This window comes from Mustelus asterias, chromosome 4 (genome assembly GCF_964213995.1).
Source record: "Mustelus asterias chromosome 4, sMusAst1.hap1.1, whole genome shotgun sequence".
NCBI lineage: Eukaryota > Metazoa > Chordata > Chondrichthyes > Carcharhiniformes > Triakidae > Mustelus > Mustelus asterias.
In genome coordinates, this window is record NC_135804.1 from 21,035,856 (window position 1) to 21,053,012 (window position 17,157).

The 17,157-nt window shown below is 43.1% G+C and overlaps 1 protein-coding gene across 2 annotated transcripts; it reads right to left on the minus strand.

The window, feature by feature from the left end:
* Positions 1-108: 108 nt before the first annotated feature.
* On the minus strand, positions 109-12,470 carry chmp1a (charged multivesicular body protein 1A). Of its 2 annotated transcripts, none has more exons than XM_078210644.1 (7): positions 12,387-12,470; positions 8,735-8,754; positions 7,823-7,900; positions 6,804-6,950; positions 5,518-5,646; positions 5,096-5,289; positions 109-2,392 (listed from the first exon to the last, which is right to left on the minus strand). In XM_078210644.1, the coding sequence occupies exons 1-7, from the start codon at positions 12,391-12,393 to the stop codon at positions 2,371-2,373; spliced, it is 597 nt and encodes a 198-aa protein (XP_078066770.1). In that variant the 5' UTR covers positions 12,394-12,470; the 3' UTR covers positions 109-2,370. The 2 variants fall into 2 exon arrangements, with proteins under 2 accessions (XP_078066770.1, XP_078066769.1); XM_078210643.1 differs by lacking the exon at positions 12,387-12,470 and adding an exon at positions 10,973-11,609.
* Positions 12,471-17,157: the final 4,687 nt, after the last annotated feature.

Below are 17,157 nucleotides of genomic sequence, written 5' to 3' on the forward strand. Positions count from 1 at the left end.
TTAGGCAATCTTGCTGAACATGCTTTTCAGGAAGTATCTCTAAGCAACCTTTATGGTCTGTGACTATGTCAACGTTCTAGTTTACGCCAGTAATCAGGCACCACCAGAACAGCGCTGTAACAAAATAATTTAAAGGCATTACTTATAGGTTAAGAGGAGAGTCTATTAGTACTCGACCAGCAACTTCAGCATTACTGTTTTGAGGCAAATTAAACAGGCTTGGTGATTAAAAAGTTTATTTATTAGTGTCACAAGTAGTCTTACATTAGCACTGCAATGAAGTTACTGTGAAAATCCCCTAGTCGCCAGTCTCCAGCGCCTGTTCAGGTACACTGAGGGAGAATTTAGCATGGTCAATGTACCTAACCAGCACATCTTTGGTCTGTGGGAGGAAACCGGAGCACCCGGAGGAAACCCACTCAGACACAGGAAGAATGTGAAACTCCACACAGACAGTGACCCAAGCCGGGAATCAAACCCGGGTCCCTGGTGCTGTGAGGCAGCAGTGCTAACCACTGTGCCACCCTAAAGAGAGCTAACATCCTGGTTAGTTCAGTCATATTTTTAAGTTATTTTCAAAACTGCAGCCTATTTTGGAAAAGGAATTCTACCCAAAAAAATGTTTAACCTAAATTGTTGAAAATTGCGCAGCAACAAATTGTCTGCATGTAGAGTTCACTGTATTATCACGGAGACCTGTTTTAAAAATAAATTAGTAGACCATGGAGTTCTAAAAAAAGTGTCAATTTTAGTCCTTGATTTCACCTCAATAGCTTTTTTGAATGAGGCAAAGATAGTGTTGAGATAGACTTGGCTGTGTTGCAATATTATTATGTCTATAATCTAAAGACTGCAGTTAAAGCACAATTGGATGAACCCAGGCCTAGGCCACTTGTTGAACTGATTATGGGCTACAGCTTAAAATCAAAGATACTCCATAAATAAAACAAATTGACAAGATTTTACATGGAGCAGTGAAATCTTGTAACCTGATATCACATTGGAATCGATAATTTTAGTGTACCTTCAACATGACAATGAACATTTCCTAAAGGTTTAAACGTTTGTAGACAATCTCCAAAAGCACCATTACAAAACTTGCGACTCCATGCTTACTGCCACGTTGAACACTCAAGACTGGTGCAGGGGATTTTATCTCTGATTTTCTTCCCCCACTCTGAATGATCTCATTTTTCCAAGTCTGAACTGTACACATTCAAATTACAATTTGACAGGTTCATGCAAATAAATTATGCTGTATATTATCAAGGGGAACATACACCAGCTACTTGAGTTAACAAATCATACAGAAAGTAGTTAATTGCAATCAGCGAGTAGTTGCACAAGTAAAAATTTCAGCAAGTTAATATTGTTAATATATCAGCATTTTTAGAAAAAGAGGCAGATATTACACAGGAGGCACTTTTTTAAAATAAGGCCAGATTTTGTTCAAATTCTTAGCTGCTTGTAGAACTGCAGTTCTTCAACTCTGTTAGTGTTCCTGTTCAGTCAACAGAGCAATGATACCAAACCTATCTCATAAATGAGGCTTTAGGACTGCTCACAGGATAAAATCAATTGTTTGTCAAAGTTCTAAAACAGAAGATATCTACCAAAAGCATGTAAGACTTGAGCAGGCCACCATCCTAATATCTACAGCATAAAAGGAGATTCTATTACCCACTCTTGTGCCTATTGGTCATGCAGAGACATCAGCACGTTATTGGAAATGATAGTCTACAAGAAGAGTGCACACATTTTGCAGGAAAAGTTCACTTCAGAAGGTATAGACAGAAGAATAAATAATCTTCAGATATTTCATGTTTTTTCCTTTCCCCACTCCCCTCCACCCTCAGTTTATCAAGACATTTGCAAAAATTCCCAAATCAATAGTCTGAAAAACAATTTTATAAAGCATCTAATAAAACTTCAGGCGGTCATTGATTCTGTGACAATATAATAGTCAAGTCATGTGGCTCTTAGAATCAAGGCTACAAGTGTGCTGCTGAATATCGTACTTTCACTGCAGGTCTAAAGCATGCTTGCAAGTCAATTTGCATCTGTACATCATATCAATGAGCATATAGGACTTGCCTGTTAGAAACAAACCATTTTATTTTAAATTCAGTGGTAGCAATTATGATTTTTAATATCTACACATCCCATAAAAGCTCACCCTTTAATATACATATTCGCTTTAATTCAGATTAACTTTTATAAGGGTTTAAAAGTGAAAGCAACCAAACTAGTAAGTGAAAGTAAATGTTTTTGGCCATTACACAGATTGTACAGTTAGGTACCACTGGAACACGTACAAAAGATGTTGCAGGATCATTATAGTCAGTAATTCAGGATTAGACGCCAACTCCATCAATTCCTCAGAGCAGCCAATCTGGAAGGGAACATTGAAAAGCAACAAGGCCATCAGGAAAAGTTAAAATTACTTATTCAAATTGTAGTTTTCAAGTATTTAAACAAAGCACAGATTTATGATCTACGACATGGGATGGGAAGGAAGGGGAGGGAGATGACAGAATCGGCAAAATGGTGGGGAAAATGATTATTCAAATGCTACATTTTGTGCAAAAAGTGGAAGATTCACTAGATTTGAATGACAACATTTTAGAAAAGTGGTCAGATCAGCGCTGATTTCATAGACAAAAACGATGGGTGGAATTTTCCGGCCACGCTCACCTCCAAAATTGGAAAATCCCGCCCAAGGTCAACGGACCTGTGCATGGTCTGCTTCCCCGCTACGATTCCCGTGGCGAGTGGGCGGGATGGGAAAATCTCCCCCCCCCCACCCCCCCAAGGTGATTACAGTCTATAACCTCCAGAGTTTCTACACAGTCCAACTCCAATAGGCAGGCCTATAGGCACAGACTTCGAGTCAAGGGAGAAGTAGTTGTAATGATGGTGCCACAGAACATTAAATCTGAACAAGGACTCTGTCCTGGAACAAGATTGGTAGTTAGCGCTGTCCTTTGACGGTAGATGGTGAAATGACAACATGCAGATTTCAATGAAACAGTGTTTATTCCTTGAACAATACTGAGCCCATCAGGTGTAAACCTGCTTTTTCAACTCAGGAGAGAATAGTTCCCAATTAGGCTTTCACACTCCAAGACTTCAAGGGGCATCTTGACAAATACATGAATAGGATGGGAATAGAGGGATATGGTCCCCGGAAGGGTAGGGGGTTTTAGTTCAGTCGGTGCAGACTTGGAGGGCCGAAGAGCCTGTGCCTGTGCTGTGATTTTCTTTGTTCTTTTGACTACAAACAAGTAACAAGATTAGACTTTTGACAAAATTGGTAGTGTTATTTCTGGGGGAATTTTAAATGATTTAAAAAAAAATATTTATTCACAGGATGTGAGCATCACCGGCTAGGCCAACATTTATTGTCCATCCCTATTTGCCCTTGAGAAGGTGGTGGTGAACCACATTCTTGAACCATTGCCTTCCATGTGGTGTGGGTACATCCACAGTGCTGTTAGGAAGGGAGTTTCAGGATTTAGACATAGCGACAGTGAAAGAATGGCGATAAAATTCCATGGGATGGGATGGTGAGTGGCTTGGAGCGGAACTTTTAGATGGTGGTGTTCCCATGTATCTGCAGCCCTTGTCCTCCTAGATAGTAGCAGATTTGGAAGGTGCTGTTGAATGAGTCTTGTGGTTGCTGCAGTGCATCTTGCAGATGGTACACACTGCTGCTACTGTTCACCAGTAGTGGAGGGAGTGAATATTTAAAGTTGTTGGTGGAGTAACAATCAAGCAAGCTGCTTTGTCCTGGATGGTATGAAGCTTCTTGTGTGTTGCTGGAGTTGCATTCATCCAGACAAGTGGGGAGTATTCCGTCACGCTCCTGCCTCATAGATGATGGACAAATTTTGTGGAATCAGGAGGCGAGCTACTCGCCACAGAATTCTCAGTCTCTGATCTACTCTTAAAGCCACAGAATTTATTTGGCTGGTCCAATTCAGTTTCTGGTCAAGGGTAACTCCCAGGATGTTGATAGCGGGGATTCAGCGATGGTAATGCCACTGAATGTCAAGGGGAGATGATTAGATCCACTTTTGTTAGAGGTGGTCATTGCCTGGCTGTTGTGTGGTGCAAATGTTACTTGCTATCCCAAGCCTGAATATTGACCTGGTCTTACTGCATGTGGACATGGGCTGCTTTAGTATCTACGGAGTCACAATGATGTTGAACATTGTGCAATCATCGGCGAACATTCCCACTTTTGACCTTATGATGGATGGATGTTCACAGCTGAAGATGGTTGGGCCTAGGACACTAGCCTGAGGATCTCCTGCAGTGAAGTCCCCCAAGTTGACAGAGGAGTGTGAAAAACCAGGACTGGCCAGGCTACCCAATGGCTACGAGAGAGAACTTCAGCTTTACCAAGCAATGCGATCATATTCAACTGGAATAAACAGCATTCCACTCACCAGAAAAGGCTTACACAGAACCTCTCAATGGGCTATAGTGGGTATGGCAAAGTTAAATAACTGTCAATCATTTATATTTCAAGATGCTGTAGGAAATGCCCGAATGGAAATGGGTTTTGGAGCATCATTTATCTCAGAGCCACATCAGGAAGACTTGTTGAAGTCCACAATCTATCTTCAATGTTATATAAAAAGTTAAAAAATGAAAACAGACATATGAATTAGGAGAAGGCCACTCGGCCCCTCGGGCCTGTTGTGCCATATAATCATGTCTGATCTAATTTCAATCTCAACTTCACATCCCTGCCTACTCTCAATAAACTCGCACCCCCTTTCTTTACAAGAATCTATGTAGCTCTGCCTGAAAGATATTCAAGGACTCTGCCTCAGCTGCCTTTTGAGGAAGAAAATTCCAAAGTCTCACAACCCTGAGATTTCTTTTTCTCATCTGTCTTAAAGGGGTGATTTCTTATTTTGAAACAGTGACCCCTAGTTCTGGATTCTCCCTCAAGTGGAAACATCCTCCCCACATTCACCTGATCAAGTCCCATCAGGATCTTATAAGTTTCAATCAAATCGCCTCATTCTCTTCTGAACTCCAGCAGATACAAGTCTAGCCAATGCAAGTGCCCCACGGTTCCCACCTTTTTGAAAGCTGGTCCTCCTTGTCCTGTTCACGAACGGAGGATTCACCAAGGGACGCTGCACCTTCTGGAAGTTGGTTCAGTTGGTCCATGACCTCCAGACCATTCTCCTCTGCAATCTGCAGAATTAGATTATCGACCTGTTCTTGAGGAGTGGTCAGTGTCATTGCAGAGCTCATGGAGTCCTCCATCACCTAGAAGTATAGATATGCCACTTAGTTCAACCGGATAGTAATAAATTAAGCAAGCATTTACGCTTAACCATAAAGACAGGTAGAAAAAAAAGGGAAACAGTAAGAACCATCCCAACAGCATAGATACAATGAACTAAAACATTTATGGAGAAAATAAAGACAAATAGAGGATCAAAAAATATGCATACAAATTTCACTGTCATCTTCAACAATATAAAAAGTACTCACTGAAGTATGGACATCAAGGTTCTGAACCTGTTGTTCAAATTTGTCCATTACAGCAGAAATCTTTTGTAGATCCATTGATTTCAGTGCCTTGTCCAGTCCTTGTGTTACACGCGCCATATTCTTTGTAACCTAGAAATATCAGAAGAAAATACGTCCAAGTCTGATTCCAAGTTGGTCAGTCTCAGATATTGTCAATAGGTCTATGGGTCCTGTTACCTAGGTTTCAATTATGAATCACGTTGCAAAACATTGCATTTGTCCCAAAACCAAATCTACACATTCAGCTTAAGTGTACATTATTTTGACTTTAATTTTCCCTACAATTAAATACAAATCCACTATGCCCCCTTGTTAGAGTTATCGAGAATCTGTGGTACAAAACTGAGACAGCATAGTAACAATGATTACATCTTCAACAAATTTCACTTCACCCTTCACTGTTTCTCCACCTATATAACTATCTCTAAGGACGCAATGCTTTCTCTCCATCTCTTGCTTATCCGTGTGCCTTTGCTTCACCAAAACTCTTAACATGTATTATCATGTCACTGCTCCCTCCTCATACTATCTTAGATACAAAGCTAAGCTGGTATGCCTTGCATTCTGAAATAAGTTTCAGTAAAAGGCTAATTTCACCTTGCCAGGCTACCCGAGAATTCAAGATTAGTGTAATAGAGACACATTGGGTAGAACAAAGGACAATGCAGCACAGGAGTCGGCCCTTTAGTCCATCAAGCCTGCGCCGATACACGATTTCTATCCCTCTGTTCGATTCCCATTCGTGAGTCTATCATGATACACCTTGAATGTTGCTAACGTGCCTGCTTCCACTACCTCCACTGGCAGTGTGCTCCACACACCCACCACCCTCTGAAAAACTTGCTCCGCACATCTCCCCATAACTTACCACCTCTCACCTTAAACCTGTGCCCGCTTGTAGTCGACCCTTCCATCCTGGGAAAAAGCCTCTGACTATCCACCCCATCTATACTTCTTGTAATTTTGTAGATTCCTATCAGGTCACCCCCTCAGCCTCTTTCTTTCCAGGAAAAACAATCCGAGTTTGTCTAGCCTCTTCTCATACCTAAAACCCTCCAGGCCAGGCAACATCCTGGTAAACCTTCTTTGCACCCTCTCCAAAGAGGTAACTGTCTCGTGTACTCTCGGTCCCATCAGCACTATTTGTGTATCTACAGTGCGTAGGCACCAATTAATATCAAAGTCAGGATATGAAACACGGTAATGAATTATTTGAGAAAATCAAGTCCCCAACAGCTACTTCATACCCCTTTCATCGTGACTGCCGTCTGAACCTTCGATGCAACTGCATCTACCCGAGAAGCTGTCCGTAGCCAGTTCAACCCTTCATTTTTCTTTCTGATTGCGTTTTCGGCGTAGATCTTTGCTCCTTCAATGTTTTTTTGTTGCAGAGCCTGCAGGAAGAAAGGAGGTGGTTACCATTCTAATATTTCACCTTCGCGTTTTGCTGCTTAAAACCGGAAGGCTACAACTGAAACTACACGTGCTAACAAAGTACATGTAAGCTATGATAAAAACGACAAATGTTAAATTTAAATAACACCAAAAGCAAAGCTGTATGGGTTAAATGAGTGAACCTACATGCTCCTTTCTTGTGGCATCTTTCAATAAGTGACAGTAATACTTAATTATATACGACTTATATTTATGAAACTTAAAAGTGTCAATATTTATGACAATTCAGTCCTGCTCCCAACAGTGACAGAATGGGATCTAAATGCTGTCCAGTCCAATGAGCTTCCTCCATGAACAGAATTATAGGAATATAGAATGTTAATGCAAACGATTGGCCATGATAAATTGCCCGAGTGTCAGAGGGATTAGGAAGGTAAATGCGTGGCATTACCTGGATAGAGCCTGGGTGGGATTGTTGTCGGTGGAGGCTCGATGGGCCAAATGGCCACCTTCTGCACTGTAAATTCTATGATTCTATGAATCAAAGTTTATTAGTGTCACAAGTTGGCTTACATTAACACCGCAATGAAGTTACTGTGAAAATCCCCTCGTCATCATACTTTGGCACCTGTTCGGTACACTGAGGGAGAATTATCATGGCCAAATTTTACCATTTCGGACTGTGGGAGGAAACCGGAGCACCCGAAGGAAACCCACGCAGACACGGGAAGAACGTGCATACTCCACACAGATAGTCAACCAAGGCTGGGAATCGAACCTGGGTCCCTGGCACTGAGAGGCAGCAGTGCTAACCACTATGCCTTGGTAGCTGGAAAAACTTCAAATAAAGATATGTAAAGCGAGCACTAACCTTCTTCACTTTCGCCTGTTCGGTTTTGGAGTCTTTTTCTGCCTTCTTGGCCAATCTCTCGAGCTGTTTTGATGTAAACTGTAAAAAGATTATAAAGTAACTTCCTGCAATATAGAGCAAAAAACAATGACAAAATAAATTGTCCAAAGATGTGCGGGTTAGGTGGATTGGCCATGCTAAATTGCCCCTTGGTGTCAGGGGGACTAGCTAGGGTAAATGTATGGGGTTTTGGGGATAGGGCCTGAGTGGGATTGTGGACGGTGCAGACTCGGTGGGCTGAATGGCCTCCTTCTGCACTGTATGATTCTATGATACTCCATGAAATTCTTCCAGTGAAGAGTCTTCTCTGCCCCAGTTTTTTGGCATGGTCCCCGGTGCATCATTCAAATGGTCATTTTACATGTGAGATCCTGAACAATAAGTGTCAACAGAAGGACGGCATCAGAGTTGAGGCAGATCCTATGCACATACAGAAACATGCCAATGGCAGAGAGGGGAGAAGGGATTACTGGGTCATTGGTAAGTCGAGAAGCCCTGTCCTTTTGCTTTCTGTAGCCTAGGCGCAGAAGACCAAGAGGAGCAACCCTCTCCCCAATGGCTTTTTTGCCTAAAATCAGCGAAGTCACTAAGACCAGGAATTAATCCCTCGATATTCCTGCATCTGGTCATGTGGTATATTATCCCACTAATGCAGAAGTAGCCTCAATAGGTAGTGGACCATGGAGGAGGTGTAGTGGATCAGGATTAATTAATCAATGTTGTATATACACACACACACACACACAAACAGAACACAATAAAAAATAACTTCTGCATTACTATCACATCATAGCCAACTTAACATTTATTAAAATGTTAAAACTTGTTTCATTTTTAAAGCCTAAAAAAGCAAATTAGAACTTTTGTCCTTACCCGTAATTGAAACATAGTATCTGTAACAAAAAAGGAAATGTAAATATGATCACCATTATTCACACTTGCATAGTATTACAAGTATCAAACCTTTGCATCCCATGTTTAAAATATTTATATCGCCCCAGCTACAACCATCTTAATTATATTCCTAAAATAGGTTACCATACCTAGACCAGTGTGGCAAGCTACTGAAGTCCTGCCTTGCTAAGTCCCTGTTCTCGTATTCACTTACCCGCATGAAAGCCTTTGTACACCACATTGTGAGCAATCGTTCACTTATTCACAATTTCTTTCCCCTCCGAAATGGCAGCCACGACAGAGCAGAGACCTGGACATGATTTAATAGGGAGATGTCTCTGGAAGAGGATTCCTTCTATTAGTCCTGGCTGTGGACATTGAACTCTCGTTGTTGAAGCACCTTTCTGATAGGGGCGAGAAGTGGTGCCTGTAATGTTTGCATCCGAGAGCAGCCTGAACAGAGAGACTAGCTTGGAAATAACTGAATCTTTCAGTTCAGAGCTGCAATAATGGCTCTGTTCAATTTTGAAATGTTGAATGATTTTGCTTACTAGTTTTGAGGTGATTCCCTTTTTAAAAAATGAGAATAGTCTCTTTTAAAATTTTTTAAAGACGTCTTGCATTGCTCAGAAGCTCCCCCTGTATGTCATATGCCAGTACTGTACCACAGTTTGCAGTACAGTAACCGCACTAACCCAATGCTGCCCTCGCATTGCTGGAACCTATCTAACTGACTCTCATTGAAAAGCATTTTCATCATTCGCAATTTTGCTGTTTGAGGTTTTACAGAAACGTAACTCCCGTGAATGGCTGGTCTTTACTGTAATCATATTACTGGACCTGCGACACATTCAAATTCCGCCACAGGAAGTTGGAAGTCGGCTATGAACACCTTGCACATGCTACCCAAATTCCAACAACACCTGAAAGAAATGGGGACAGCAACAGAGGAAAAACACAAGCCCGATTCCATCGTACCATCATCACACTGATATGCCAATCATTGGCCGTAACAGGCTGTTCAAAAATTGAAACTTTTGGTGCTTTCACAAAAGCCACCTGGGATCACCAGCTACACTGCAGATCAACATAACTCTGTACACTAGCTAGCTTTACAGGATGCAAATATGACTTTCAGCTCCAATCCAACAGCACTACATCCCCCCCCCCCCCCCAAGTGAAGGGCATTATTTAGGCTATTAGTCGATCCTAAGAGCCAGCCTTCCAAATAATTAACTTCAGTACTTTGGCTGATTAGTTCTAAACATGCGGCATACAAAGATCCCCCACCATTATGTTTTGATATATATTACACTAACCACAATTGCTATTTCAGTGTCAAAACAAAAATTCAGAATCTAGGGGCACCCATAGATAAAAATACTTGAGCTGGATGCTGTCTTGTATACCAAACTTCCTTACAGTCAGCAGAAAAATTAACTAAAGGTGCTCCAGTGGGTACTACAATAGACATTATACTGTAGACCTTGCCATATATTCCGACAAATGGTATGCTATATAATAAATTTGGTCATAGCCCTTACTCCACCTTTGCCTTACAGGGTGTGGTTTCAGACAGAAACCAGGAAGTGGCTGATCTGTCAATCTGGAAAAAAAAACATACCAAGAAAAGCCAGCACACAAGCTGAATGCTGTTACATACTCGTTTGTGTTCACAGTTCCTAGCTCCAGAATCACAAGTCAACCTGGTTGACAAGATGATATTTGGAAATCGTTCTATGGAGCTGCTCTGGGCCTTCACGTGAATTAGAGCAGCAAAATACAAGTCTAAATTACTGGCAAAGTTGGTTGGTTCACGTGGCTAGCCTGCCACAAGTGCACAATAGAGTGTTTCCTCTTGAAACCACAGGAAAAACTCCATGTCCAAAGATTACACTTAGCGTTATTCAACAGAATGTAGTTCACCTTTTCTTGTCTAACTACCCGAATGTATTGCCATCAGAATTGATGACATCATCTTCTCAATCCCCAGGTTGGCCTTGCTGTATTTTCTTGCTCGTGTTATGAACAGAACAACACTTTGCATAACGACAATCAAAAAGATAAGACCATTGCTTATTTACTGAACTGTCGTCCCTGGATTGCCATCCCAGGAAAATGCACCTGCTGCCTATTCTTGCTGAAAGCTCAGGAGTACCACCAGAGTTTGAAAATTACAGATACAAATGAACGGTGACATATTCTAATTATAATTACCTTGTGGAAAGGTTACCAGCACGGCATTCCATTTGATCACAAGCTGAGTTTCAAATCTCACATCCACTACATCACAGAAGCCACCAACATCCAACCCCACATCAACCATCTTTCTCCTATCTCAGTCCATCTGCAACCGAAACACTCATTGATGTCTTCTGCAGGTTCTACTATTCCAATATTCACCTTGATCCATCTCCCATCCACCACACACATTGGTTGTGTAAAACTCTGCTCGAGTCCACCCTGCACCTGGCCCACAAATGCATTTCCCTTGTCCTCTGATTTACATTAGTCCTTCAATAGCTCAGATTTCACATTCTTATCATTGTATTTAGATTTCTTCTTCATCTCAATCCTCCTCATCATTTCTCTCGTGCTACAAAACCCTATACCTAAATTCAAACTCATACAGGGTGGCATGGTGGCACAGTGGTTAGCTGCCGCACAGCGCCAGGGACCAGGGTTCGATTCCCAGTTTTTGGTTACCCTTTCCATTATCTATTCCTTTGGGTCATTGTTCATTTTCCCTTATGGTTGTGTAGTACCACAAGGCACTGATTCGATGTTAAAGGCACCACATGAATGCAAGTTGCTTTGAGTTTCAGCCAGCCTTGGCTCAATGTTAGTACTCTCACTTCTCAGTCAGAAAGGGATATGAGGGGAAGGCAGGATCAAGATATTGAATTTGATGATCAGCCATGATCAAAATGAAGGGCTGAGGAGGCTCAAAGGGACGAATGGCCTACTCCTGCTTCTATATTCCATGTTTATATGAAAAGCATTGCACAAACACAAGTAATTTCTATCCCTGCCTCGCCCCAGAACACTTTCCACCACCTCCCCGCACCAGATCTGACCCGAGAGTTCACATCCCCTTCCTCATGGAGTACATGAGCAGCTATTAATCTACCCTCCACCCCACCCACCCACCCCATTACTCATGGAGTAACATGGTGCACAAGGGCAGATGTTGTCTCCCACCCCTCACTCAGGGAGTACATGGAATACAAGGGCAGATGTTGTCTCCCCCCCTCCCCGGACAATTGACTATTGAACCCCTGAACCCAAAGCTGGCTGAGGTAAATAAACACCAGTGCTAGGAGAGTCCATCAGCCACGATAGGGTGAATGGTCAACACATACCCTCCCTCCCTCTAGCCACCCCACTCCACCCATGTCCCCCCCCATATACACACCCCTCACTGCCTCCCTCCACTTTACATGTACACATACATACACACTCCCTCCCTCCCTCTTCCCCAGGCCAGCGTCAATATTAAATTAACTCCCTACTCCCCAACACACACTCCCTCCCTCTACCCCACCCCAGCCATTCCCTCACCCCCATACATACCCCTCCCTCTACCCCAGCTTGAACATTAACCTAACTCCATACCCCTCTTCCCCATTACCATCCATGGTGTCTGAGTGACTGAACCAGTTGCCCAGGGCTGCTGCTGCTGTTTCCTCCTTCCTCCAGCCCCCAGCTCTCGCGAGACCGTGTGACGTCACCGCCGCGCGCAGCCCCGCCCCCTGGCGCGGAGGCGTCGCGCCGTCCAGCACATGACGTAAATGGCCCCGCCCCCTGGTGCGGTGACGTCGAACCGCCCAGCACATGATGTAATGCCCCCGCCCCCTCCTCGCCAGGCTGACGTCACCACGGGCGCAACAAAGGGCTCCCGTGCAGTGACAGTGACAGGGCTGCGCGGCGGCGGTGGGTCAGCTCTGTGGTGGCAGCAGCTCCCCTGGGCTTCCCTGGTCACTCACCATGGGCGGCGCAGTCAGCCATGTGAAACACCGCAAAGGTAAAGTAAAAGGCAAGTATTTTATTTATTTTTAAAAATGTGTTGCAGATTAATTTAAAATTCTTTCACCTGTACTTTTTGCCTCTTGTGCAATTTTTACCTTCCTCACGTGACATTTTCAGGGACACTAAATCCAAGTTTTTCTCAGCAGGATTATTTTTCATCACCGTAGTGTTGCGAAGAATTCAATGCATACAATCTCCATCCTCAGGGTTAGACCCCAAAAGAATATGGGGCAAATAACCAGAGGCTCCGGGACACATACTAAAAGCACTGAGCAGGTCAGGCAGAATATGTGGAGAGAGAAATAATGTTTCAAGCCATTGATCTTTCGGCATTATTACTTAGTTTACCTTAGGGAGGTTTAACTTGCTTCCAATCTTGCATTGCAGAGCTCCGAAGAAGGGTCATCTAGACTCGAAACGTTGGCTCCATTCTCTGCCCACAGATGCTGTCAGGGTGGCACAGTGGTTAACACTACTGCCTCACAGCTCCAGGGACCTGGGTTCGATTCCCAGCTTGGGTCACTCACTGTCTGTGTAGAGCTGAGTAAATCTATGATTTACCAGCATTTTCTGTTTTTGTCTTGCATTGCTGGGAATGCCTCCTGAGAGTGAACTTTACCCCAAAGATTTCTCTTATCCCTCTACCAAGAGGGTAGTTACTAGCTTATCTTTAGAACCAATAGGCATATGTTGGAATCCTTCAAGATGGCCAGATAGCAGGAATTTCTTACAAATAGCATCTTCTTGAGAGCAGCATGATTCAATGTAATAATAACCATTGCTACCATCATTTTGAATATGTACACACACCAAAACAGTATATAAGATTAGGTAGCTAGTACCAAGCCTCCAGTTGCCTGGGAATATGCCACATCTCAAAGGTTTCCTCATCCATCTTATATTTAGTGTAGCAGAACATCTATGTCGTGCATTCTGCATTGTAATGGTCACTCTGTAGTCCCAGATATCCAGCCCAGTGCTACTCACCAGGATTAATGCTTAATAATGGTCTGATTCTTGTCTTTATAGGATAGACAATGACACTACCTCCACGATTATCCTCAACACCGATGTCCTGCAAGGCTGTGTACTCAGCCTCTTACTATACTCCTTACACACAACGGGTTAGGTTGATTGGCTCGGTTAACAATTGCCCCTTAGAGTCCGGAGATGCGTAAGTTAGAGGGATTAGTGGGTAAAATGTGTGGGGGTAGGGCCTGGGTGGGATTGTGGTCGGTGCAGACTCGATAGGCCGAATGGCCTCCTTCTGCACCGTAGGGATTCTATGATTCTATGATTCTATGACTGCCTGGCCAAATTCTGCTCCATTTTCAAGTTTGCTGATGACACCACTATAGTGGGTCGGATCTCAAACAATGATGGGATGGGGTACAGGAAAGAGATAGAGAATTTGGTGAAATGGCATGATGACAATAATCTCTTCCTCAATGTCAATAAAATGAAGGAGATAGTCATCGACTTCAGGAAGTGTAATGGAGGACATGCCCCTGTCTACATCAACGGTGCTGAAGTGAAGATGGTTGAGAGCTTCAAATTTCTAGGTGTTCAGATCACTAATCTGTCCTGGTCCCTCCACACCGACACTATAGTTAAGAAAGCTCACCAACGCCACTACTTTCTCAGAAGGCTAAGGAAATTTGGCAAGTCTACTATGACTTTTAGCAACTTTTACAAATACACCATAGAAAGCATCCTATCCGGATGTATCACAGCTAGGTATGGCTCCTGCTCTGACCAAGACTGCAAGAAACTACAAAGGATAGTGAACGTAGCCCAGTCCATCATGCAAACCAGCCTCCCATCCATTGCTCTGTCTACACTTCCCATTGCCTCAGGAAAGCAACCAGCATTAACAAGGACCCCAACCACCCTGGATATACTCTCTTCCACCTTCTTCCGTAAGGAAAAAGATTCAAAAGTCTGCAATCATGTATCAACAGACTTGAACAGCTTCTTCCCTGCTGTCATCAGACTTTTGAATGGTCCTGTCTCCTATCATATATATTAAGCTGATCTTTCTCTTCACCCTATCTGTAACTGCAACGCTATATTTTACACCCTCTCCTTTCCTCCCCTATGTACTTGATGAAGAGAATGTTTTGTCTGGATAGCATGCAAGAAACCAAACTTTTCATTGTATCCCAGTACATGTGACAATAATTAATCAATTCAGAGGACTCAGGAACAGAGTAGGCCATTCAGCCCTTCAAGCCTGCTCTGCTGTTCAATAAGATTGTGGCTGACCAGATTGTGATCTGAATTCCACTTTTCTGTTTGCCTCTCCTGCTCCCCTTCATGCCCTGTCTATTCAAAATCTATCTCTGCTTCTCTGCCTTGAATGAAATAAATGACGCAGCCCTCACTGCATTCTGGAGAACAGAATTCTTCAGAATTCTTCAGACTAATGACCCACTGAGGGGAAAAAAAAATTTCTGTCTTAAAGGGGAGACCTCTTATTTTAAAAATAAGGGGAAACATCCTCCCAGTATCCACTCTTATCGGGTCCCTTCAAGATGATCTTATATGTACTATATAGAAAGATCATAGAAACCCTACAGTACAGAAAGAGGCCATTCGGCCCATCGAGTCTGCACCGACCACAATCCCACCCAGGCCCTACCCCCTTATCCCTACATATTTACCCGCTAATCCCTCTAACCTACGCATCTCAGGACACTAAGGGGCAATTTTAACATGGCCAATCAACCTAACCCGCACATCTTTGGACTGTGGGAGGAAACCGGAGCACCCGGAGGAAACCCACTCAGACACAAGGAGAATGTGCAAACTCCACACAGACTGTGACCCAAGCCGGGAATCGAATCCAGGTCCCTGGAGCTGTGAAGCAGCAGTGCTAACCACTGTGATATCGTGCCGCCCAGATCTTGGATATAAGATCACCTCTGATTCTTTAAACTCCAATGGACATCAGCCCAACCATTCAACCTTTCTTCATGAGACAAGGCCTTTATCCCAGGAATGAGTTAAATGAATCTTCTTTGACTGCTTCTGATACAAGAGGCTTTGCTACGAACATGGACCAATTGTGAGGATCCCTCTGCCTCAAGGATTGAGAATGGTAAATTGATATAAGGGGAACTCTCCCACCACTTTCTCTTTTTGGCACAAATCCACCTTGGACCTCACACATGAGCTGGAGGAAGTTAGCTCTGCCATTCACAAGAGACTGTGAACCATGAAGCAGAGCCTTTGCCTTTGAATCTCATCTCTTTTGCAAAACTATTATTCCCTTCTGTCCCAGTCATTTCCCAACTAACATTCTTCTTTCCCTATTCTATTGAGGAGTACACGTAGAATCCCACAGCAGAGAAGGGTGATGTTAACCTTCATCCCGATGGGACTAAAATACAATGAGGTGAAGGTTTTGCTATTGTTGTGTAAAGCTTTGGTTAGGCCGCATCAAGGGAATTGTGCTCAAGAATGATAGGTTGCTTTGGAGAGGCTGTAATGCAGGTTCTCCAGAGGAATTCTAGGACTAAAAGTATGAGGACAGGTTGCATGAACTAACTGCACAGACATCGTGATCTAATGATTGTATTACTGGACTGATGATCCAGAGACATTAGTTCAAATCCGAACATAACATCCATTCATATGTCAAGCTGCTGCTCGACGAGTCTAGTCAATATTACTAATGCTGGCTTTTTAATTCCAAATATTGACCAGACTAGTCAAGCAGCAGCTCGACATATGAATACTCACAGAATCATATCTTTCAGTCAATATGTTAGACTCCTCCATCAACTCCTACTCTCAGGACAAGTCCACCAGTGATGGTGGCACAGTGGTATACTATTGTGACGGAATGGCCCAAGGAGTAGACAGCATTGACTCCACACATGATGAAATCTTATGGCATCAGGTTAAATTTGGGCAAGGATCTCTTCTGATTGCTACATACTGCCCCCCTTCAGCTGATGAGACTTCATATTGACAGCGGGCCAGCAGTACATAAATTTTAGGTGCCAACTAGGTGAATGATTAACAGAGGAATCAACATGCTGTCGACAGAATTAAGTGATTCCATAATCAAGGTTCTGCAGTTCTGCCACATCCAGTTGTGAATGGTGATGGACAATTAAACAACTGACAGATAGAGGAGGATCAATTATTATTCTATTCTTAATGATGGGCGAGTCCATCACAAGTGCAGAAGACAATACAAGCCATTTGCAACCATCTTCAACCAGAAGTGTGATCTATCTGGGCCCTTTCTTGAAATCCATACCATCACAGAAGCCAGTTGGGGAGATGGTGTTTATATGGATGGCACGGTGGCAGAGTAGCACTGCTGTCTCTCAGCGCCAGGGACCCGGGTTCAACTCTGGCCT